The 26,268-nt window shown below is 35.6% G+C and overlaps 1 protein-coding gene across 2 annotated transcripts in view; it reads left to right on the forward strand.

Moving 5' to 3' along the window:
• HDAC9 (histone deacetylase 9) overlaps nt 1-26,268 on the forward strand; it is a 957,815-nt gene that overhangs the window by 797,512 nt on the left and 134,035 nt on the right. For both annotated transcript variants that reach the window (XM_042919682.1, XM_042919691.1), the window contains exon 24: nt 24,699-24,817. In XM_042919682.1, coding sequence (XP_042775616.1) covers nt 24,699-24,817 — 119 coding nt within the window. The remainder of the gene's footprint in view (nt 1-24,698; nt 24,818-26,268) is intronic.

Raw genomic sequence — 26,268 nt, forward strand, 5'->3', positions numbered from 1 at the left:
CTAAAAGAGAGAGAAAATTTATTAAAAAATAAAATGAAAGAAAAGGGAAGAGGGAAGAAAAGATGGAAAGGAAGAGGGAGAAGGAATAAGGTAGGCATAAGAGAAGTTAGAACTTAAAGTCTGCTGTGAAACTAGCTTCTCCATAGGTGCCCATGGTAACCATAAGGAGGAACTTATTTCTACCTGGGAAACCACAGGCAATTTGCAGGGGTTTAAGAAGGAATCCATAGTTTTCTAGTGCATTACCCTGGAGAAGATTTTGGTCCTCTCTGTTTTAGCTTCGCATTGGTTGCCTACAACTCAGTCCTTTATTAACTGGATACTGGCAGGGCAACTGTCCATTTCTAGCCTTAGCTTTTACAAATTTGGAAGAACTAATTTAGCAATACTTACAAAACTAAGACATAAGATCATCTGTGAGTTACTAGACCCACATTTGAAATTGTAATAAAATGTTTCTTAAAACTGTTGCAAAAGTATAGCCACATTTTGGGCATATTAAAATAGATGGTATTCATATATTTTCATAGTTCCTAGGAAGGTGCATATGGAAACATACATGCATTTCATTTTGTATTTCAAAGCAGAAGAATGTTTATTTCAATAAAATTTTAATATTAGCTCTTAAATGACTTTTAGAAACTCCAAACTAATCATGTCTTAGAGTTTCCTAATTCTGGTTTGTTAATTTTTCTAGACCAAGTTTCAATATAGAGTTCAACAAAAGCAAAATCTGTTAATTCCTTTACCATTCTATCTCTGTATGGTAATTACAGAAGATTCTTTTTATCCAATTTGATAGACTAGCAATTTATAATTTTGCCCAGCTTGCTGTGCCTGAGTGTAGGATTTTGTGTAGGAAGCTAATGCCATTCCACAGGCAGAGGAAGAGCAAATATAATACCATGAATATGATAACATGACCTTCACTGACAGTGTCCCAAAGCCAGGAGAGCTACTGTGAGAAAGATATTTCTCCTAACCATCAGTTCAGAGACACATTGAGTAATATCTCTGAATTAGTAAGAACTATTACTGTCCATATGACACATCTTAAGTAAGGAAAGTCCCTTAGTCCCTTCAAGTATTCATTCTTTTTTAATAACAGAGATCTAAAATTAGCATTGGCATTTTAATATACTGAAGTAATATTAACTTACTAAATGTCATGTTTAAAGCTCCAATTAAAAGAATAAACGTCATGGACTAGGAATATATATATATATATATATATATATATATATATATATATATACATGCACACACATACATACACATATATACACATATACATTATTGTGTTACATATATATACACACATTTATTTAGAATGTACATATTCCTATTAGAATATATTGTGAGGTATTATGAAACACACACATTTAAATGAATATGAGATCTTAGACCCATTATTATTTTTTTAATGATGTTTGAATGTAGTTTTCTTATTTTCATCAAGGATTCATTCTTTTAAAAACAGCGTACTAAACATTTTAATGTAACAAAATAATAATATAAACTCACTAAATTTCATATATAGATCTTCAATCTTTTTAAGAGTGATAATCTGCTCTAAATATGTAGCTCATAAGTACTTTTTTTTTTTTTTGAAGTGTATTGATTTCTTGACTCTGGAGTTCAGAATCCTCAAAGGAAAGATGCTCTTCAGAATTGACCTGAAAGGATAGGGCAAATAAATGAATATGGAAGACAGATTTTGTTCAGAAAGATGTTGAGCTTCAGGCAGTGGTTCTTGTTTTTTCCAGTTTTATTGAGTTATAATTGACATATAACATTGTACAAATTTAAGATGCACAATATGATTTGATATATGTATATTCTAAGTGATTACAATATTATTTAACATTTATCGTCTCACATAATTTTACAGTTTCTTTCCTTGTGGTGAGAACTTTTAGTTTTCTCTCAGCAAGCCTCGAATATGCAATACAGTATTGTTAACTATAGTCATCCTTTAGTATATTACATTCCTTATTTATCATATTTATCTCATATTGATTTATCTTATAACTGGAAGTTTGTACTTTTCAGCCACTTTCCCCTAATTCTCCCACCCCACCCCCCACCACCAGGCAAGGGTTTTTCTTATCAAATGCAAATGATAGAGAATAAGAAGGTTAAAAAAAATGTTTCTTTGGTGAAGTAGGTCTGAGACATAAAAAGTCATATTTTGTGAGACGGCATATGACTTTAGAGACCATCTAGGGGAAGCGCCCCCTACCCCTATTTTATAGCTGTAAAAACTAATATTAAGGAAAGATAGTTTACTAAGGTCACAAAATTAGGAGCAGGCCAAGAACAGAAACTAGATATTATTTAGTTGAGAGTCCATCAATCTTTTTACTTCACTACAATTGTACACTGAAACTAGATAATTCAATTTTGAGATGGTACCCAGTAGAAAACATTGCAGAATTTGCCCCCTTTTATGAAGGCTTTTTAAGAAATCCCACCTTTCCCTTCTCCCTCCCTTTCATACAGTGTTCTAATGCTCATCAAAGCAAGAAGGTTAGAGAATAATGTCTTCTGTGCTGACAGAATTTCTATTTTAATGCTTTATTTGTACAAATAAAAAAGACCTAGACACTTAGAAAAATATCTAAATTGATCAACAAAAATAGGTTAAGGTAAGAGGAAATTCACATTGAGTAGAATTATTGAGGCAGAGAAAAACTATGTAGACACAAGAAAAGAAAATGCAACATTATATGAAGAAATAGAAGCCATAATATACTACATCTTCTGAAGTTGTGAAGAATTTTTATTCCTTCTTTTCTTTTCTTTTCTTTTCTTTTCTTTTCTTTTCTTTTCCCCATTAGTATAATTCTAGATTAAAAATTATTTAAATGGGTCATATTCTTATAATCATCATCCCTATTCTGTTTTTTGGCTTGGACAAAAACTTGTAACCAGTCTGCCAAGAAAGAAAGATAAGATTATCTGATGATTGCACTCAGAACAAAAGTTCATATACAATAACATGACAAATAAAATGTGGATGGCTTTTACTAAATAAGGCATTTCAAATATATTTGTGAAATGTGCATAGGCTGAAGAAGAGTGAGGGTCTAAGAAAACCTGAACTGGAAGCATGAAAAACCAGAGAGGTTGTCATTTGGCATTTCATTCAACAGCTGTTTATTGGGTGACCACTATGTGGGAAATATGACTATTCTAGGTCCCGGGTATACATCTGTGAACAAAGAGGCAAACAATTTCTTTTATTTATTTATTTATTTATTTATTTATTTATTTATTTATTTATTTTTGTTTTTAATTTTTTTAAATTTACATCCAAATTAGCATATAGTGAAACAATGATTTCAGGAGTAGATTCCTTAGTGCCCCTTACCCATTTAGCCCATCCCCCTCCCACAACTCTTTCAGTAACCCTTAGTTTCTTCTCCATATTTATGAGTCTCTACTGTTTTGTCTCTTCTGTTTTGTCCCCCTCCCTGTTTTTATATTATTTTTGTTTCCCTTCTCTTATGTTCATCTGTTTTGTCTCTTAAAGTCCTCATATGAGTGAAATCATATGATTTTTGTCTTTCTCTAATATTCACTTAGCATAATACCCTCCAGTTCCATCCACATAGTTGCAAATGGCAAGATTTCATTCTTTTTGACTGCCGAGTAATACTCCATTTGTGTGTGTGTGTGTGTGTGTACACACACACACACACACCACATCTTCTTTATCCATTCACCCATCGATGGACATTTGGGCTCTTTCCATACTTTGGCTATTGTTGATAGTGCTACTATAAACGTGGGGGTGCATGTGTCCTTTCAAAACAGCATCCCTGTGTCCCATGGATAAATGCCTACTAGTGCAATTGCTGGGCCATAGGGTAGTTCTATTTTTAGTTTTTTGAGGAACCTCCATACTGTTTTCCAGAGTGGCTGCACCAGCTTGCATTCCCACCAACAATGCAAAAGAGATCCTCTTTCTCTGAATCCTCGCCAACATCTGTTGTTGTCTGAGTTGTTAATGTTAACCATTCTGACAGGTGTGAGGTGGTATCTCCTTGTGGTTTTGATTTGTATTCCCTGATGATGAGTGATGTTGAGCATTTTTTCATGTGTCAGTTGGCCATCTGGATGTCTTCTTTGGAGAAGTGTCTATTCATGTCTTTTGCCCATTTTTTCACTGGATTATTTGTTTTTTGGGTGTTGAGTTTGATAAGTTCATCATAGATTTTGGATACTAACCCTTTATCTGATATGTCATTTGCAAATATCTTCTCCCATTCTGTCTGTTGCCTTTTAGTTTTGCTGATTGTTTCCTTCACTGTGCAGAAGCTTTTTATTTTGATGAGGTCCCAGTAGTTCCTTTTTGCTTTTGTTTCCCTTGCCTCCAGAGATGTGTTGAGTAAGAAGTTGCTATGGCCAAGATCAAAGAGGTTTTTACCTGCTTTCTCCTCAAGGATTTTGATGGCTTCCTATCTTACATTTAGGTCTTTCATCCATTTTGAGTTTATTTTGGGGTATGGTGTAAGAAAGTGGTCCAGGTTCATTCTTCTGCATGTTGCTGTCCAGTTTTCCCAGCATTACTTGCTGAAGAGACTGTCTTTATTCCATTGGATATTTTTTCCTGCTTTGTGAAAGATTAGTTGCCCATAGGTTTGTGGGTCCATTTCTGGGCTCTGTATTCTGTTCCATTGATCTGAGTGTCTGTTCTTGTGCCAGTTCCATACTGTCTTGATGATTAAAGCTTTGTAGTATAGCTTGAAGTCTGGGATTGTGATGCCTTCTGCTTTGGTTTTCTTTTTCAAGATTGCTTTGGCTATTCGGGGTCTTTTCTGGTTCCATACAAATTTTAGGATTATTTGTTCTAGTTCTGTGAATAATGCTGGTGTTACTTTGATAGGGATTGCATTGAATATGTACATTGCTTTGGGTAGTATCGACATTTTAACAATATTTGTTCTTGCTATCCAGGAGCATGGAATCTTTTTCCATTTTTTTGTGTCTTCTTCAATTACTTTTTTAAGCTTTCTGTAGTTTTCAGTGTATAAATTTTTCACCTCTTTGGATAGATTTCTTCCTAGGTATTTTATGGTTTTTTATGCAACTGTAAATGGGATTGATTCCTTGATTTCTCTTTTGCTTCATTGTTGGTGTATAGGAATGCAACCGATTTCTGTGCATTGATTTTATATCCTGCAACTTTGCTGAATTCATGAATCAATTCTGGAAGTTTTTTGGTGGAATCTTTTGGGTTTTCCATATACAGTATGATGTCATCTGCGACGAGTGAAAGTTTGACCTCTTCCTGGCCAATTTGGATGCCTTTTATTTCTTTGTGTTGTCTGATTGCAGAGGCTAAGACTTCCAAAACTATGTTGAATAACAGTGGCGAGAGTGGACATCCCTGTGTTGTTCTTGACCTTAGGGGGAAACTCTGTTTTTCCCCATTGAGGATGATATTAATGTTGGGCCGTTCATATATGGCTCTTATCATCTCGAGGTATGCTCCTTCTATCCCTACTTTCGTGAGGGTTTTTATCAAGAAAGGATGCTGTATTTTGTGAAATGCTTTCTCTGTGTCTATTGAGAGGATCATATGGTTCTTGTCCTTTCTTTTATTGATGTGATGAATCACGTTACTTGTTCTGCAGATATTGAACCAGCCCTGCATCCCAGGTATAAATCCTGCTCGGTTGTGGTGAATACTTTTTTTAATGTATTGTTGGATCTGGTTGGCTAATATCTTGTTGAGGATTTTTGCATCCATGTTCATCAGGGAAATTTGTCTGTAGTTCTCCTTTTTAGTGGGGTCTCTGCTTTTGGAATCAAGGTAATGCTGGCTAAATAGAGTTTGGAAGTTTTCCTTCCATTTCTATTTTTTTGGAACAGCTTCAAGAGAATAGGTGTTAACTCTTCCTTAAATGTTTGGTAGAATTCCCCTGGACAGCCATCTGGCCCTGGACTCTGGTTTTAATTTTTTTTTTTAACATTTTATTCATTTTTGAGACAGAGAGAGACAGAACATGAATGGGGGAGGGGCAGAGAGAGAGGGAGACACAGAATCGGAAGCAGGCCCCAGGCTCTGAGCCATCAGCCCAGAGCCCGACGCGGGGCTCAAACTCACGGACCCTGAGATCGTGACCTGAGCTGAATTCGGGCGCTTAACCAACTGAGCCACCCAGGCACCCCTGGACTCTGGTTTTTTGGCAGATTTTTGATTACTAATTTGATTTCCTTAATGGTTATGAGTCTGTTCAAATTTTCTATTCCTGTTTCAGTTTTGGTAGTATATATGTTTCTAGGAATTTGTCCATTTCCTCCAAATTACCCATTTTATTGGCATATAATTACTCATAAGTTCTCTTATTGTTTTTATTTCTGTTGTGTTGGTTGTAATCTCTCCTCTTTCATTCTTGATTTTATTTATTTGGGTCCTTTCCTTTTTCTTCTTGATAAGACTTGCTAGTGGTTTATAAATTTTGTTAATTCTTTCAAAGAACCAGCTTCTGGTTTCATTGTTCTACTGTTTTTTTTGGTTTCGATAGCATTAATTTCTGCTCTAATTTTATTATTTCCTGTCTTCTGCTGGTTTTGCGTTTTATTTGGTGTTCTTTTTCCAGCTCCTTAAGACATGAGATTAGGTTGTGTATCTGAGATCTTTCTTCCTTCTTTAGGAAGGCCTGGATTACTATATACTTTCCTCTTATGACCACTTTTGCTGTGTCCCAGAGGGAGGCAAACAATTTCTTCCTTTGGGGACCTTGCATCTAGTGTGGACAATTAGACAATAAAATACACAATGAACACAATAAGTAAATAACGTATCACTTGGGAAGATAAGTGTTATGGGATAAAAAGAGCTGAGTAAAAGAGTTTGGAATGATGGAGGTGGAATGATGGAGGTGGAGATGGAGTGATGCTAGGTATGGGGAAGGGCATTAGGGAAAGGTCTTACTACCCTCTCTTCATGATACATGAGCAAAGATTTGAGTAAGATGAGGGAGTTAGCCATCTGGGAAAGAGTGCTGCAGGCAAAAGGAGTAGCCAGTGTAAAAATCCCAGTGTCCAGAGTGTATCTAGCCTATTTGTGAGTAGAGTCCTGGTGGAGTGTGGTAAGAGATGGGATCAGACTGATGCTGGGCAACCTCATTGTGCAGAGACTATGAGGGCCATTTAAGAAACCTTTCCTTTTGCCCTGAGAAAAATGGTCAGGATCTGGTATGATAAACATATAAACCTGGCTGCCATGTTGAGAACAGAGTATAGAGTAGGTAAAAGAGATCATAGGGCTATCTCCTAGGAGGCTGTAGCTCTAATTTAGATAAATTATGTTGGCACAGGCCAGGGTGATGATATAGGAGGTGTTGAGATGTGGTAAGTTTCTGGATATAGTTTGAATGTGTAGACAACAGGATTTCCTAATGGACTGGAGATGGGTGTAAGAGAGAGAAAGGGAGCTGCCAGAGATGGAAAATTGGGACAATAAAGAAAACAGAGGGTGGTGATAGAGACAATGTTTATTTGAGTTTGTCTATGTTGGGTGTGTGAGATGGAGGGTGGATGTTAAGGAAGAAGAGCAGGACTTGCTGGGGTTGGGATTGGTGGATCTGGTGGACAATAAATGGTATACTTGGTGTTCTTAGAGCTTCCAAAACTGACCCTCTTCCGCAAATATCCATTATACCCCTTCCCTTGGTGTGTCCTCGGAAGGGGGCTGGTCTAGTGATGAGTGAAGTGCTGAGGGACATCCTGAAGCACCAACCACAACCACTGCCTAGAATCTGTTTAGCAGCTGTTCTTCGATATGCTTCCTTCCTCACTTGTCTAAGCATTAACTGTTATGAAGAGTTTTCCTTGGGAGCATCCTCCTGCACTTCATGCACAAATATATGCAGATGGATGAAAAGTGTGCATATTGTAATAATACATTTTTGTAAGAAAAATCTAAAAGGAACAAGTCCTTGTACCATTTGACAATGTGTAATTTTATAGTATGATGCTTTTAAGTGGTGACCCACAATTAAACTATAAAGAAAAGTATAGACTTGAAAATTCACCTATAATTCATATTTACATGATTATAATATGCCATTATAAAAATTATATAGGGGATCAGAATCTGCTGTCTCAGAGGTCAAAAGACCTCATAATTCTAAAACATACTTTAAAATACTTAGCTTAATTGATGAGGACAGAAATGATATAAATCAGATCATGTCGCTGCTGTACTCAAAACTTTCCAGTTTCCTTTCTTGTTCAGAATGAGAATCAAAGTCCCTATAAGGGCCTATGAGGCCCTACATGAACTGACTTTATGCCACTTTTCTGACCCCGTTTCCAACCATCTTTCCTTTATTCACTTTATGTCAGCCATAATTGCCTCCTTGTGGTCCTTTATGAATATACCAAAGACCCTCCCACCTCAGGTCCTGTGCATTTATTATTCTCACAGGCCAGTGTTTTACCCCCATAATTCACTTGACATACTTCTTCACCTCATACGGTGCAGCTTTATTCCACTGCCACCACCTCAGAGCTGCCTTCTCTGTGTACCCATACCTAAATTGCACCACCTTCCATGACTTTATGTTTATTTTTCACCTTAGCCGTTAGTATGTGCTTGCTTCTTTATTTATACACTGTCTTTCTCCTCTATTAGAATGTTAACTCCATGAAGGCAAGAGAACAGGGACTCTGTATGCTATAAACCCTGCCTACAGTAGTTCCTGGAATATTCCAGGAGGTTGTTAAAGATTTGTTGAGTGAATTAAATGACCTGAGTGATGCACTTACTCTATAGTCAACTTTGCAGTTCTTGAACAACTTGTCACCACTATCTCATCGCCCTTGGTTTCCTCAACATTAAGCTTTCCTGGTTCTGTGCCAGACATGTAGGGCTGGAAACTGCATGCCTTTAAAACCTCTGCTGCTGCTACTCCATATGCACCATATGCTCCAATCGTGTCGAAGTATTTGCCACAGGTCTCTGTATCCTTTCAGGTGCCCATGTTCTTGCCCTTGCCCTTGCTCGTCCATCTGCATGAACTCCCTACTTTTTTCTTCTTGGCAACCTCTTACACTAATGTCTAAAATCACTCTCCATGTTCCTTCTTCTGCTGAACTGTCTTCATACTGACTTCATCCCTGTTGACTGCCCCCTCCCTTCTGTCTCTTGATACATTGCTTGTGCCTGAGTTTGTGCCATGCCATACTACAAAAACGTATTTTCCACCTACTTTTCTTTGTAGGTTATGAATTTCTTGAGGGCAGAATTACAACTTGTTCATATCTTTGAATCCTGGCACAGTCCTAGTGCCTCTCACATAATAGGGGCTCTGAATAATAAAAAAATATTGATAATTCTATATATTAAAAAACTTTGAAATGCTTTACATTTTGAGTTTAAGGCTGAAGAATCAAGCCTTTCATTTTTCTTAAAGCCAGAGGAGTGCTCCCCTGCGCTGAGCATGCCATATGAATGGGTAGCATTGTATACTGTTTATTCAGCATACACCTAGATGAATCATGGGAAATCACTAGTGTGACTCATCTTAAAGCACATGACTCAGTGTCACTGCAATCAATTCGTTGACCATTGACTAGAGTTGAAATAAATCCAGAGATCTGATACTAACTGAGGAGGTTCTGATTTAGAATCACATTTCACGGAAATATATCCAAAATGGGATTCTTTTCTTCTATGACAGAATCTCCAATGGTCAAATGGAGATGAAAAAGCAGATATGCTATCATTATTGCTTTAGTAGTTTGTTTTCATAGTGAAAAAAATACATATACAAATCATCAGGTCACTGGGCCTTCTTTCTCATTCTCTTGTGATACATCCACTACTTTGGTCCTATGCTCCTCTGTTTCTTGGATTTACTTTCTTGATTTACAGAAGTACATTCTTAAGTAAATTATTCAGAAAGAGTGTTTTGGAATTAAATTTCTGAGTCCTTACATGTCTTAAAGTATTTTTATTTAAGTAACATACTTGAAAATCAGTATGTAATGACTGGAAACAGAATTAAAGTTTAAAAATAATTTTCCCTTAGAATGTGAGGACATTCACTGTTGCTGATTGGTACTTTGATGTCAAACTCCTTGATCTCTTCTGATGATGACTTTTTATTTTTTATTTTTTAAGAATCCCTGTGGATTTGAAGTTTCATGAGAATAGGTCTAAATGTATATGTATATTTTTATGCATAGTTTTGCATCAGTTGGACTTACTGTTCAGTTCCTAAGAATTATCTTCTGTTATTTGTTGAAAATTTCCTCCCCTGTCTCAGCATTCTCAGGAACCTTGTTATTCAAATATATGACTTCTGCATGAATCCTTTTAGTCTCATATTTTCCCACTTATATTTTGTCTATTTCCTTCCTTATAGGAGGATTACTTTAATTTTATTTTTTCAGATCTTTTTTAGTTTATATAATTATTCTTTTTATCTTTAAGTGCTTTCCTTGTTTTTTGTTATTTTTCATATTGGCATGTCTTTGTTTTAAAGATAAAATATTTTTCTGAATCTCTGAGATTATTGTTTCTGTTGACTGAACTATCTCTGTTTTCTTCAGGCTTTATTTTAATCTTTTGTTTATGCTACTGGTTCTCCTTATATGTCAGGAAATTTATGTTTTGACATTGATGTTTATGAAAGTAGTAACTAACATCAGATTTTTCCCTGTGGTTGAAAAATGGATCAAATGGGAGCTCTGTGTCAGCCCATATGGGATGAGGTGTGTGTTACGCCAAATCCCACTTTGGGATTAGCATTCCAGGAGATGGCTCATGGTCTCTGAATCTCGCTAAATGACAAAAAAAGGAAGACTATATTTTGGGGTAACCGTATCCACACTCTTCGTTTTCTGCAGATACCTCCTTTTCTTAGGAGAATCAACTGAGTATTCTGCCTGGGATTAAACACTGGTTGCTGGCAGATAGGAAAGGTAGTTGAGGTGTTGGAAATAGTGCTGGTCCTCTTAACCAACTAACATTTCTTAATCTCTTGTTTTCAGTTTTGCCTCTTTTCCTTCATCATATGTTTCTTTAGTGGGGTTCCATTGAGTGGGAGTGTCTCATGTCTCTTCTGTGGTCCCATAAGAGTGTATTCAGGGTGGCAGCTTGTGTTTATTTGTTTAATTTTTTTCAGTATGCAGTCTCCCTCTTCTAGAAACTTGTTAAAAATCCCTGTTTATTAACAACTGTTCCATCCTCTTTTGTTGTTATCAATTCTTTCTTTCTTTTTTTTTTTTTTTTTTGTATGTTGATGCTTGGTAATATTTTATTTTGAAATACTGTTAGACTTCCAGAAAAGTTGTAAGAATAGCATAGAGTCCCTATATTATCCCCACACTCAGTTTCCCCTAATGTTAAAAATTTACATAACCATAGTATAATTATCAAAATTAAGAAATTAATATTTGTACACTACTATTAGCTAGGCTACTGATTTTTTTTTTTTTTTCAACGTTTTTTATTTTTTTTATTTTTGGGACAGAGAGAGGCAGAGCATGAACGGGGGAGGGGCAGAGAGAGAGGGAGACACAGAATCGGAAACAGGCTCCAGGCTCTGAGCCATCAGCCCAGATAGGCTACTGATTTTATATGGGACTGCATGCAGTTTGTCCACTAATGTCCTTTTCCTATTGCAGGATCCAATCCAGAGCTTTATACTGCATTTAGATGTCTTCTCCAATCTGTAGCAATTCCTTAGTCTTTCCTTATTTTCCTGGCCATGGCTTTTAAGTATACTGGTCACTTTTTCTGTCAAATATTCTTCAATTTAGGTTTGCCTGTTGTTTTCTTCTTATTAGATTTGAAATTATATATATTTTAGCAATAATACTATAGAAATGATCAACCTTTCTCAGTGTGTCACATCAGGGACTATTGGTGTTGATATGTCTTATCACAAGTGATGGTAACCTTGATCACTTTACTGAGATGGTATCTGCAGCGTTCTTTATTTTAAAGTTTCTATTCTTTTCCTTTAGAATATCTTGGGGAAGATACTTTGGAAGATATAATGCAAGCACCATGTTTCTTCTCAAACTTTTGCCCACAAATTTCAGCATCCTTCCATGGCCCTTGTCTGCATCAAATATTTCTGTCTTGTTAAAATGGTGATTTTCTATTTCTCTCAATTCTTCTATACATATTAGATGAATTTTTTCTATAAGGCAGAATGACTTATTCTCTATTTATTCCATTATTTTTAAATCTTTGTGTGATTCACATATACTTATTTGACTCTGGATTATAATCCAATACTCTCATTAGTTGTTTTTTTCCTGAAATTGTCCCAGATTTGGCCATTGGGAGCTCTGTCACATTTGTTCATATGCCCTATTAATATGTCCTTTATCTTTGAGCATTTCATTATTTTCTGTCATCACAAGATGTTACAGAAATACCTGGTATTTTCCCTGACACAGCCCAGGAATCAACCACTTTCCCAAAGATCATTGGAGAATGATATTAGAAAACAAGATCTGGCCACTGTTATTTGCCCCTGGGCTGTCATTGCTTTTAGGAAATACATACTAACCCATGTACGCATACACATATCTAAAGTTATTTCTATGTCTGTTTGCTTGATACGTATTTAAAACCATGAGTTCATATAAACCTGTACTTTCCTTCCATTGGGATATTGGGAAAGTTGAGAGACAAACACATATGCTTTGTTTGCTATCTTTAATCAAAAAACCTAGTTGTTTAGATAAAATTTTAAATGAATGCCTTTGAGGATGTGTTTCATTTAGGAAAAATTATCGCTTTTCCCACTTATATTTTACCCAAATGTGTTTTTTAGTCTTTCAGACTTGATAGATCTTTTGAATTAAAATTCAGTCTATACTGGCATAAACAGAAGAGTACAAACACTTTACATACATTGCTAAAATAATTGCGGCAATAAAGAGATTAGTGGTGTCTTAGATTCCTCGGTTTATCAGGGAACTGAGCATAAGAGACTTTAAAGAGGAAAATAAAGATACAGTTCAAAATTTAGCATATCTTTAAGCCAAAGGAATTTGCAACATAATAGACACTCATTATATACTTCTTAAAATAAATAAATGAACCTTACCAATACCACTGTTAAGCACCCATTACCATTTAGTTCTTCAGTATACAGCATATGTTGTAGCATAGCATCACTTTTACAGTTATACATCACGAATTCATTAAACAAACAATTACCACTCAGATACAATTCTAAGTATGTATTTTTTTCCAATTTTCCATTTTTCTTATTGTTTGGAGTTAATTCAAGTATATAGGATTAGTCCTGAAAGAGCATTTTGAAATTCTGTGTGAAATTGGAAAAGCCATATATTTGTGAATTCAGGAATGATATACATAACAAACATGATATTTGCTTCACATGGAAACTAGTAGGATCTGTATATTTTGAGATTTGTTGATAAATAGATCTAATTCTTTTGGAATTAGGTAAGATGTCTTTGTTAACAAAATGTTCCATTGGAATGAAAACCTATTCCATTCCATACCAATTTCTATTTTGTTCTAAATAAGAGTAATTTGTTTTTACTTTTGGCAAAAATGGACATTTTCAAAAATGTTTTGATGGGGTGAATGGCTTGTGTCTCATTCTTTCTTACTATATGCCTTCATTTGAATGGAGTATATCATCCAATACCTTCTTGTGAAAATATTTGTGAGAGATATTATTTTTTTTACTTTTTAAAGTAATCTCTTCACCCAACGTGGGGCTCAAAGTCACAACCCCAAAATCAAGAGTCACATATTCCATCAACTGAGACAGCCAGATGCTGTCCACCCCTTATTTTTTACAATTTTTGAGATATTATTTTTTTGTTAACAGTTTGAATATCTGAAACTTTATTTTCTACTCTCAATTTTGATTGGCAGTTTGAATGAATAGGATGTTCTAAATCTTAAAAAGATTCCCAAATAGTGATATAACCAACATGGTGACATAGGTTGTTCCTGGCTTTGTTCCCCGTCAAAACAACAACTAACAACTATTCAAGGAAAAGACATCACTGAGGGAGTTCTAGAGCATGGGGATAAGGCTGAAGCAACCCCCTGTACCACAGAGACCAAGGCAAACTACATTAGAAGGGTAAGAGAAGTGGCTACACATTGACCACATTGTTCTTAACTCTGGCTGGCACATCCCCACACAGAGGTCTCCCCTGAGCCTCTGGTTCCTTCAGGGGCAGAAGAGAACCCAGAGGAGACAAGACCACTCCCAGCATTGTAGGTTGCTTTGCAGGAGAGCCTACTCTGATCTCATATCACAAGGATTGTGGGGAAATCTGTGGGGCTCAACCACTGAGAATCTGATTGTGGTGGAGAAGGGGGCGGCGGGAGGGTTTGCAACAATCAGCACATGGATCTTGACCATCCATCTTTATGCCTGCAGTGCCTAAGTAGTAGTCCCAGTCAGTAGTTTTGCTCATCTGAGAACCAAGTCAGGAGTACACTTTGACCAGAGAGCCTGTCAGCCTGCAGATCTACCTGATTCAGATTCTCAAAGGAGGAGTTTTACAGGCCTTAGAGCCTGGTTTTCCAGGGCCAGGCAGTGAGTTGAGTTGCAGCCCCACCCACTTTGGAAAGTGTCTTCTGGTCCCATTGGACCAGCAGGGCTGGAGACAGTTTCTGGAAACTGTGGCCCAGTGGCACTTAACCTAAGAGGTGGGCAAACAGAGCTGATTGCCCCCATAACAAAGCCAGTACTGGGAGTGGACTATTCCTCTACCATGCACAGACAGGAATATTAATGAATTCATAGCCAAGGCTGAGGGTAGCTCCAAGACCTTCCCAAAAAACAGAGCCTATTTGGGAAACTGAAAGTAGTTTGGAGCCACCTTGACCCCTCCCACTGCCACCCAGGAAAGGGAGCTGAGACATAACTTCACCTATTGTAGACAGTGTCTTTCTGTCCTGTCTGACCAGAAGGGCTGAAGACAACTCCTGGAGGCTCTGCAGCTCAGTGGAACTTGAGCCATGAAGTGAGTGGGCAGAGATGATAGTTCGAACAGCAAAGCCAGTGGACCTGTATGGTCAGGGAATTTGGGGTTGCTGATTGGCTTGAACTGAGACAACAAAGAGCTGTATACTTGGCTTTTGAGACAATTATGGGGAACATAATTTGTAGCCCCACTTATTGCTGAATACAGTCTTCAGCCTGTCTGACCAGGGCACCTAACCAGAGTGCATGGATAAATTGCATAGCACATTCAACAGCCCTACATACAGTAGCGTTTGAACATGTGGCTCTTGACCATGGCCCTTGGCTTCCCCAACTGCAGAGCAGAACTGGTAGACTCACATGACCTGGGAAAGCTCTGGCCTGATTCTGTCACCAAACCCAGGCCCATCTGCCTGATGCACAGCAGAGTCAATCACTGAAATACCAGGTATGCAGCAAGGAAGGGTTTATTTGAGAGGCAGCCAAATGAGACAGGGAAAAAGCCTTAAATCCAGCTCCCTGAAGGGTGAGAGAACAAGTTTTTTGTAACTATAGGGGTTGAGATTACACACATACTGATTTAGAAAGGCAAGGAAACTTAAGACTATTCATAAGAAAAGATGGATCATGCTCATTTTAGCAAACATATATGTAACATATATCCCATGTTCACTTTGGGGTGGATACTTAACATCAGAACAAGGCAAAACTCAGCCCTTGACCTTAGGAGGTTATCTTAGGAGAAGGAGAAAGGGCTTTGGGTATGCTCTGAGAGTTAGTATAAAGTGTATGGAGTTTGGGAGTCATTATCTTGGGTAAGGAATGCAGGGCTTTGCTTGTTCATAGGCTGGAACCTTATCAGTTGACCCTGAGTCCAGACTTCTGCAGAGACAGCTAGTAGATTTTTAGTGGGGTCTGAAAAGACACAATAGCTGATTAGGGGGAAACAGTTCTCTGAAAACCAAGCTTGAAATTTTCTGCTAGTTTCAACCTTATTAACCCTCTGGGTCACAGTTTCAATTCAGATCCCCACACAACAAGCTATACAGGCCTTTGTTCTCATCATGCGCACCTACCAGGGCAAGGAAACAAATTCATAGCTTCATCTATTACTGAATATATTACCCAGTCCTGACCATTCTAGTAAGCCTGACTAGAGAATCCAGGCAACTGTGGATCCCATGTTACAGCCTCACTTGGGTAGGGAACCAAGCAGCTGTCTTACTCAGCTGTTTTCAGCCAGTAGCACATGTTTCCATCCCAGTACTCAAAGCTCAAACAATTGCCTTGCTTCTAAAATAAACCATAATAGCAGGTCCCACCTGCTCAAGGACTTTACCAGTTGACACACCCACAGGTGCAAACCCAGCTTACTGGTGAAAAACTGTCTCTGCCAAAGCAAACCTGTAAAGTCTAAAATAGGGTAATTATTCACATGTGCATATACCAACAAAAGGAATCAAGGCTCACAAAAAATCAAGTAAATAAGATACCACCAAAGGAAACTAATAAAGTTCCAATGACTGTCTCTAAAGAAACGGAGATCTGTGAACCACCAGGGGAATAATTCAGAATAATCCTTTTATAGAAGGTTAGTGAACTACAAGAAAACACAGACAACTTCAAGAAATTAGGGAAGCAATGCATGAACAAAATGAGAAGGTCAACAAGGAAATAGCAACAATCAAAAAAAAAAAAAATCCTAGAATTGAAAAACACAATAAGTAAAGTGAAAAATTCAAAAGTAGTTTCAAAAGTAGACCCCACATTGCAGAAGAAAGAATAAGCAACCTGAAGGACAGGATATTGGAAATCACTCAAGGGAGCAAAAAGAAAAAAAAAAGAAGAACAATGAAGAAAACTTACAGGAATTATGGGGTATAATGAAAAGAAACAATGTTCACATTATGGGAATTCTAGAAGGAAAAGAGAAAGAGAAGGGGATAAAATGTATATTTAAAACAATAATGGCTGAAAATGCACCAATCCTGGGAAAAGAAATGGACATCCAGATTCATGAGGTCCGAAGGAACCCAAATATATTGAACACAAAATAGGGCTAAACTAAAACATATCATAAGTAAACTGTCAAAAGTAAAAAAGAGTTTTAAGAACAGTAAGAGAAAAGAGAGAAATTATATACAAGAGAATCCCCAGAAGACTGTCAGTGGATTTCTCAACAGAAACTTTTCAGGCCAGAAGACAATATATTCAAAATATTGAAAGAAAATAACTGTCAACCAGGAATTCTATACCTGGTGAAGTTGTCATTCAGAAACAAATGAAGGATAAAGACTTTCCTGAACAAATAGACGCTGAGGGAATTCATTACTACTAGACCCGCCTTATGAGAAATGCTAAAGGCAATTCTTTGAGTGGAAGTAAAAGGACACTAATTGATAACATAAAAACGTTAAAAGGTAGTATGAACCTCATTGGTAATGGTAAACATATAGTCAAGGTTAGATTCTGAACTATGTTAATAGTGACAGATAACTCACAACTCTAGTTTAAATGTTAAAAAAAAAAAAGAACATAGTAAAAATACCAAAACTATAATCTGTTATTAGTTACACATTATATGTTTAAAAAAACATATAAATTGTAACAGCAACCTAAAATGTGAGGGGAAAGAGAAATAAAAGTGTTAATTTTATGAATTGTATTGAAGTTAAATTGTTATTAGTTTAAAATAGAGTGTTAGAAGTTTAAGATACTTTATGTACGCTTCTTAGTAAGCACAAGGGAAAATCCTGTTGTAATTACACCAAAGAACACAATAAAGAAGTCAAAACATACTGATACCGAAAGACATGAAGACACAGAAAAAGCAGGATAAGAAACAAGCAACTGTGGATCTACAAAACAACTAGAAAACAACAAAAAAAATGGCAATATTATTTCCTTATCAATAATTACTTTAAATGTGGGAGAAATGTGTGAAGGAGACTACGAGGTACAAACTTACAGTTTTAAAAAAGTCATGGTGATGAAAGTATAGCATAGGGGATATAGTTAATAATACTGTAATATAATTATCGTGGTGAGCATTTCCTAATGTAATTGTTGAATCACTATGTTGTACACTTGAAACTAATTTAATATTCTATGTCAACTGTACTTCAATTAAATATTTTTTCATTTTAAAAATTATTACTTTAGGGGTGCCTGTGTGGCTCAGTCAGTCAAGCATACAACTTCGGCTCAGGTCATGATCTCACCATTCGTGGGTTCAAGGCCCGTGTCAGGCTCTGTGCTGACAGCTCAGAACCTAGAGCCTGTTTCAGATTCTGTCTCTCCCTCTCTCTCTCACACTCTGTCTCTAAAAAATAAATAAACATAAAAAGAACTTTTAAAAAATTAAAAAAATAAAAATCATTACTTTAAATGTAATGGATTAAATTATTAGGCATAGAATGGCTGAATGGAAACAAAAAAAAAAAGATCCAACAATATACTGCCTACAAGAGACACTTTAGCTATAAAGATGTACACAGACTGAGAGTGAAATAACAGAAAAAGATATTTCAAGCAAATAGTAACCATAAAAAACCAAAAGTAGTGGTACTTACATCAGACAAAATAGACTTTAAACTGAAAATGGTAAAAAGAGACAAGATAACTATGTAATGATAAAGGGGTCACTACATCAAGACGATAAAACAAGTATAAATACTTATGCGTTGGATTACCTAAATATGTAAAGCAAAAACTAGCAGAGCTAAAAGGAGAAATAAATGGTAATTTGATAATAGTTGAGGACTTCAGTACTCCACTTTAAACAATAGATCAATCATCTAGACAGAGAATCAATAAGAGCAAACTTGAATAATGCTATAGACCAAATGGATATAATAGACAAATACAGAACATTCTATCAATGACAGCAAGATACATTCTTCTCAAGCACACATGGAACATTTTCTAGGATAGACCATATGTTAGACCACATATAAGCCTTAGTAATTAAAGAATATTGAAATCATACCAAGTATCTTTTCTGACCACAATGGCATGAAACTAGAAATCATTAACAAGAAGAAGTTTGGAAAATTCATGAACACATGGAAATTAAACAGCACTGTCCTGAACAACCAGTGGATCAAAGAAGAAATCAATGGGGGAAATAAAAAGGCTTATTCAGACAAATGAAAATGGGAACATAACATACCAGGCTTTGTGCGATGCAGCAGAAGCAGTTCTAAGAGGGAAATTTATAGAAATAAACACCTATATTAGCAAGCAAGAAAGATACCAAATAAACAACCTAACGCTAAGGAACTAGAAAAAGAACAAACTGAGCATGAAGTTAGAAAAAGGAAAGAAATAATAGAGATTGGAGAATAAATAAAAGAGAAAACAGAAAAAGTAAGATTAACCAAAGTAAGAATTGCTTCTTTGAAAAGATAAAAAAAAAAAAAAAAAAAAAAGACATAGCTAGACCAACCAAGGAAAAAAGATAAAATACCCAAATCAACAAAATTATAAAGTCAAAAGGAGACATTAAAACTGACATCACCAAAATTCAAAGGATGATAAGAGGCTATTGTGAATAACTATATGCTAACTAAATAACCAGAAGACATGAGAAATTTTCTAGAAGCATGCAGCTTACCAAGACTGTTCAGGAAGAAAGAGAAAATCTGAATAGATCGATTACTAGTAAGGAGATGAAATCAGTAACCAGAATCTCCCAACACAGAGAAGCCCAGGATCAGATAGCTTCACTGGTAAATTCTAGCTGGTGAAATTAACACAGATCTTTCTCAGACTCTTCCAAAAATTCCTTTTACAAGACTAAGCATTATCCAGAAAAAACAGAAAAGCACACTTAAACAAATACTACAGGTAATATCCCTGATTACTATTGATGCAAAATGTTCAATGAAATACTACCAAACTGAATTCAGCAAAACATGAAAAAGGATCATTCACCATGATCAAGTGGGATTTATACCTAGAAAACAGGGATGGTTCAACACAGATAAATCAAACGATGTGATACATCACATTAACAGAATGAAAGAAAAGAACCATATGATTATATCAATAAATACAGAAAAAGCATTTATCAAAATTCAACATTGATTCATGATAAAAACTGAAAATTTCAGGCAAAGAAGGAACATATATCAATACAGTGAAGTCCGTGTATGACAAGCCCTCACTCAGGTAACATTGTTGAAATGTTGCAAGCTTTTCCTCTAACATCAGGAACAAAACAAGAGTGCCTACTTTCATCACTCCTATTCAAGATAGTACTAGAAGTTCTAGCTGGAACAATCAAGCAAAAAAGAAAAAAAAGTATCGGAATTGTAAAGGAAGAAGTAAAATTGTCTCTCTTTGCAGATGACATGATTTTATATATAGAAAATCTGAAAGACAACCAAAAACTGTTAGATCTAATCAGTGAATTCAGTAACGTTGCAGGATAGAAAATTAACGTACAAAAATCACTAGCATTCTCTACACTAACAGTGAATTTTCTGAAAAAGAAATCAATCCCATTTACAATAGTATCAAAAATAATAATATATATACATTCAATGTAATCTCTATCAAGATTCAATGGCATTTTTACAAAGGTAGAAGAAACACTCCTAAAATTGATATAGAACCACAAAAGACCCCAAGTAGTCAAAGGAATCGAGCAAGAACAAAGCAGGAAGCATCACATTTCCTGATTTCAAGCTGTATTATAAAGCAAATTTATCAAAATAGTATGGTACTGGCACAAAAACAGAAAAATAGAACAATGGGACAGAATGCAGAACCCAGAAATAAATTCAAGCATTTACAGTCAACTAAAATTTGAGAAAGGAGCCAAGAATACTCAGTGAAAAAAAGGCAGTCTCTTCCATAAGTGGTACTGTGATAAGTGGATATTCACACATAAAAGAATATATCACACATAAAAGAATGCATCACACATAAAAGAATATCTTATACCAGTCACAAAAATTAACTTGAAATGGATCAAAGACTTAAATGTAAGTCCTGAAACCATGAAACCCCTAGAGGAAAAACAGGAATAAGCCTTCTTAACATGAGCCCTGGTAACAGTTACTTGGATATGACACCTAAAGCACAAGCAACAAAATAAAAAGTAAATAAGTATGAGTACATCAAGCTTAAAAGCCTCTGCACAGTAAAAGAACCATCAACAAAATTAAAAAACAGCCTATGGAATGGGAAAAAATATTTGTAAGTCATATGTCTGATAAGGGGTTAATATCCAAAATATATAAAGAACTCATACAACTCAAAAGCAAAAATACAAACAACCCAATTTTTGAAAATGGTCCCAAAGGACCTGAATAGACATTTTCTGAAAAAAATATGCAAAATGCCAACAGGTACATGAAATGCTCAATATCACTAATCACTAGGGAAATGCAAATTAATACCCCATTGAGATATAACCTAGATGGCCAGCATGAAAAAGACAAGAGATAACAAACGCTGGCTTTGGTGTGGAGAAAATGGAAACCTTATGCACTGTTGGTGGAATTGTATATTGGTGCAGCCACAATGGAAAACAGTATGGAGAATCCTCAAAAATTAAATATAGAACTACCGTATGATCTGCTTCCACTTCTGAGAATATATCCTAAGAAGATGAAAACACTAACTCAAAAAGAATGTGCACCCTCATTTTCAGAGCAGCATTGTTTATAATAGCCAACATATAGAAACTACCAAGCTTATGGAAGAATGGATAAAGAAATTATGGTATGTATATGGAATGGAATATTATTCAGCCATAAAAAGAGGAAATCCTACCATTTACAACAACATGGATGGAACTTGGAGGTGTTATGCTAAATGAGTGATGTAAGTCAGAGAAAGACAAATACTTTATGATCTCACTTATATGTGGAATCTAAAAAACAAAAAAAAACAAGACAAACTCAGGAAAAGAGATCAGACTTGTGGTTATCAGAGGCAGAGTGTGGGGTCAAAGGTATAAAATTCTAGTTAGAAGATAAATAAGTAGGAGGGATGTAATGTACAACATGATGACTGTAGCTAACACTGCTGTATGATATACTGGAAAGAATTATGAAAGCTAATCCTGAGTTCTTATCATGAGGAGAATACTTCTTTCTTCTCCATTTTATTTTATCTAGTTGAGAAGGATGTTGACCGAACATGTAGAGTTAATCATTTCAAAATACAGATAAGTCAAACCATTATGCTGGACACCTTAAACTAATACAGTTTTCTATGTCAATTACTTCTCAATAAGACAAAAAAAAAAGGAAAAAAAATCTCTTAGACTGTTCTTTGTATGTTGACTTCCTAAATGGGTTCTTTAAGTGTGTGATCTGACATTGTCAATTTTTCGTGTCTCTATTTTGGTTATTCTTTATGAGAGAACTTAGCAACTTTATCTTTTAAATAGTCTATTATATGTTTTGTTTGCTTTTTCTTCTTTTAGTAGCACTCACTTTTCATTTACTAGATGTACTGTTTTATGTCTTTGAGGATAATCCTAATTTTTGCAATTATAGTGTCTTCCCTGAATTTTCTCTGGTTTTCTGAGTTCTCTTTCTTTTGTTTGTTTGCATGTTAGTTTTGTTGTCTTTTATTCTGGAAATTTTCTTCAAACAATCCTTCATATTTGAGAAAAGGACACTGAAAAGATAAGTGGGAGCTCTGTATGTTGAGTGGGATTTTTGAGTAGGACATTCGCTATGGGAAGACTGAGGAAAAAACCTGATTGTTGGTCTGAGTGATTCTCAAGTGTCAGTTTCTCTAGGTATTTTCTCTTTGGTCAGTTTGTTTCTCTAGGAAAAGAGAAAAGTCTTTCTTTTTGTAGCTTCCACTGCAGAACTTACACTTATGTTTTAATTTTCCTCTCTGTAGATTGTATCCATGTCTGTCATATATTCAAATTATATTGGCAATCCTTGTCTCCTTTACCGTATTTGTCCTTCAAAAATATATACATATATATTTAATGTCCATATGTAGAGAGAAGCCCTTATGGAGAAGATAGTGAGCTGTGCCTTGAAGGATGTTTACCCTTCAGTCAATCTTAACAACTGTAGATTGATGAGGGGGAAAACAAGAGGAGGGGGAGAAACTTTTCCCAGAGAGGGAAAGGAGATGGAAAATTGGTTACTATGATGCATGTGATTGGATGACAACTTTGTTTAATCATCTACCCCCATATTTTCCTAGGAGTACTGCTTGTTTGCCAAAGGAGTACATAGGATTAATCATACTCAGTTCCTTGATATAACACTCTTGATTCTTTGAGACCATTTATTCCAATATCCCAAATACATGTATCACATGGTATTTCATTCATATGAAAGTAGTGAATTGGTAATGTGTAACAATTTATGAAAATTATAATGTAAGTGTTGGCATTATTGGGAAGGAAAAGGATTGAAGGTATCACTCCTGATAATGTAGCTTTATTAGAGATTCTTAATGATATTGAAGAATAAAATAATGAAACTGTACATCATAAACAAAATTAGGTTTTCACTTAGTTTCACTGGTGGCCTAACTCAGATGTGAGTGGCTTTCCAATTGTTAGAAAGACTACCTGTGAAAGTCACTTACATGCACACTTATGAGTTTGAAGTATTAAACTTTCATACTTTTATAATAGTAGTGGAATTATGAAAAACATTTTATTCATTTATATCTCTAGGTAAATTTCAAATAATTATCTTTTATAACTTCAACAACTTCTTATTTAAAATTTTAAGTGTAGAAGTAATATGTGGTCACTGTAAAACTAGAGATTGGCAAACAAAAAAATTAAAAGAATTCAATTTTGTCACTACTTAAGGTTAACAATTTTAATATTTAGTACAGTTATTTCTATCTACTAAACACACAGTAGAGACCTTACCAATTTTTAAATTTGCTATTGTGGGCAGTTTCCCCATATTATTAAATAGTCTTTAAAAAATTGAATTTTAATAATGGAACATCAGTCTTGAATCCTACATTATTTTTTTTTCTATTTTATGAATCCCAGTAGCATCTATTGATCATTTTCTATCAAATCCAGCACTGAGGAAAAAGGGTTTAGGGTGTCCTGAGAAGGCTAAAGAGGTAAATGCTGAAGTGTCTGAGTAGGACCAGCAGGGGTTGCTGTCATGGATGAGGCTGCCACATTCCTGGTGTCTCTGACCTTAGACTCACTTAACATTATAGTCTGGATTCTATTAAAGGAATTTTGTGTTTTTCCTTTGCAGGAGTTACCCCCTACCATGACAAATATTTAAAAATGGTTTTTTTAAGTTGGAAAAGCAACTTTTTCTCAAAAGAAATTTATAGTTCAAATTTACACCAAGTTCTCACTAACTGGAGCAAGCCAGGTTTTCACTAAAGCTTCGACTTTCCTCTGTAAAACATTAGTCACTCCCTTGGAAGAAGCACTTTTTTTTATAGGCAGTGGGATAAAGCAGCCACAGATGTGCATGTAATATGATGGGCTTTAGAATGTACCTGTAAAGCTTTTTTTTTTTTTTTTTTTTTTTTTTAATTTAGAGGAAAAAAGATGAAAGAAAAAGACTGAATTGGGATGCTAAAATAACAGTGATTCACTATTAAGGAAATGATAACTTTTTGATCTCTTCAAATGGTGTTTTCTTTTCCCCTTCTCTTTTATTCTTGGGAAGTTCTTGAGGTTGTGCCAAGTCATTTTCATTGCACAATTTTTAAAGGTATTCACCATTCCCATGTGTAACTGGTTGCCTTTTTACTGTGTAGGACTGTAGTGACGCCTGTGGCTAAAGAGTTTGATCCAGACATGGTCCTAGTTTCCGCTGGATTTGATGCATTAGAGGGCCATGCCCCTCCTCTGGGGGGGTACAAGGTGACAGCAAAATGTGAGTATTATCTTTTAGGAATTTATGAAATGTTAAGACATAATAGGTCTTTAAAATGGACAGCACCTTTTACTTGTGTCTAGTATGCTTAGGTAAGACTTTTAAAAATAATTTAGATCATGTTTACTGTTCTGTCAGATTCATCTCTCTGTAGATGTTTGCCTTTAAGACAAACAAAGTTAAATAGTTTTCTTTGTTAGACTTGATGAGGCATTTCAGAACCTTTATGTTTTCCCAGAGTCCCGTTTTGCTACTTAAAGGCAGAAGTGATAGGACTTCTGTTTAAAATACATTAAAAGACTTGAAAGGTCATGAGTCTAGAAAAGCTACTGGGCTTTTGCAAAGAGAATGGAAGTCACTGTTTTTATTCCATTGTACATGTGGTAAAAATTCGTGTTTCCTGATAATGCTATCTATGGTCTTGTGGGTTTGAATGCAAAAGGTATAGTTCCCCTTACTCAGCAGCTCTCTACAAGTGTATAGACAATGCTCAGGATCTCTACTGGTCTTCTTTTGTGTTGCACAGATTCACTTTTTGGCTGTGTTCCTTAGCATTTGCCATGTGTTCTACTACACACCAAATGAATAAATGAATTTTGTGTTAAACATTCATTTACATAATGTGACCTAATGGAATCTGGCTAGAAAGAGGCTTTCTTCAAGAACAATCCCCATGCTCTCTGAATGTGAAAATAAGGCATACATATAGTCCACACACACAAATGTATGCTGGCACTCTGGATATGTATAAAAAAAGAAGGAAAAAAAAGCAGAATTACACAAAGAATCGGATCGACTATTGTGTATTTTAATGGGGGTTGAAAACAAATAAAAGCAACCTAAGTAGTTTTTAAGTGTGAGAGATGAGTTTAGAGCAAGTGTGTTTTATTAATTTAAAAAGAACCAAAGAACCAGCACCATGCCAATCTTTGTTTTTAGTTGGCTTCTCATGTGAGAGAGTTTTCTGCACTCTAATTGTTCCAGTAACATTGTTAGGTAGTAGCTATATTTAACATCTATTATTTACCCAGGGTTTTTGGTGCCTTGTTGTCTATTGAAAACATATTGAAAGAGGCAACTCCACAAACACAAACAAAGTGTAATAATTCACAAGTTTGGTAAAATAGAATAGAGAGGTGTTTGGTTTTATCAGATGTCTTTATGATCCCTTTTCTTTCTTCATGAAATTCCACTGAAGTGTATCCTTCCACTGCAGATAGACCTCTTTAGCATCAAGACTGCTGAAGAGTTTAGTCTAAAAAAAAAAAAAAAAAACAGAGCTATACCCCAAGTTGAGATAAACCCAAACAATGGAAAACACATGGAGCAAAGACACAAATCTAGAAAAGGTGTTCCTTGCTATTAAATCCAAAAATCTCCCTTCAGAAGGAGGAATGTTTGTATTTGGGTCTTTCTTCCTGCCAAGGAGGCAAGTTGTAATGAGTCCATTT

This window comes from Panthera leo, chromosome A2 (assembly GCF_018350215.1).
Source record: "Panthera leo isolate Ple1 chromosome A2, P.leo_Ple1_pat1.1, whole genome shotgun sequence".
Taxonomy (NCBI): domain Eukaryota; kingdom Metazoa; phylum Chordata; class Mammalia; order Carnivora; family Felidae; genus Panthera; species Panthera leo.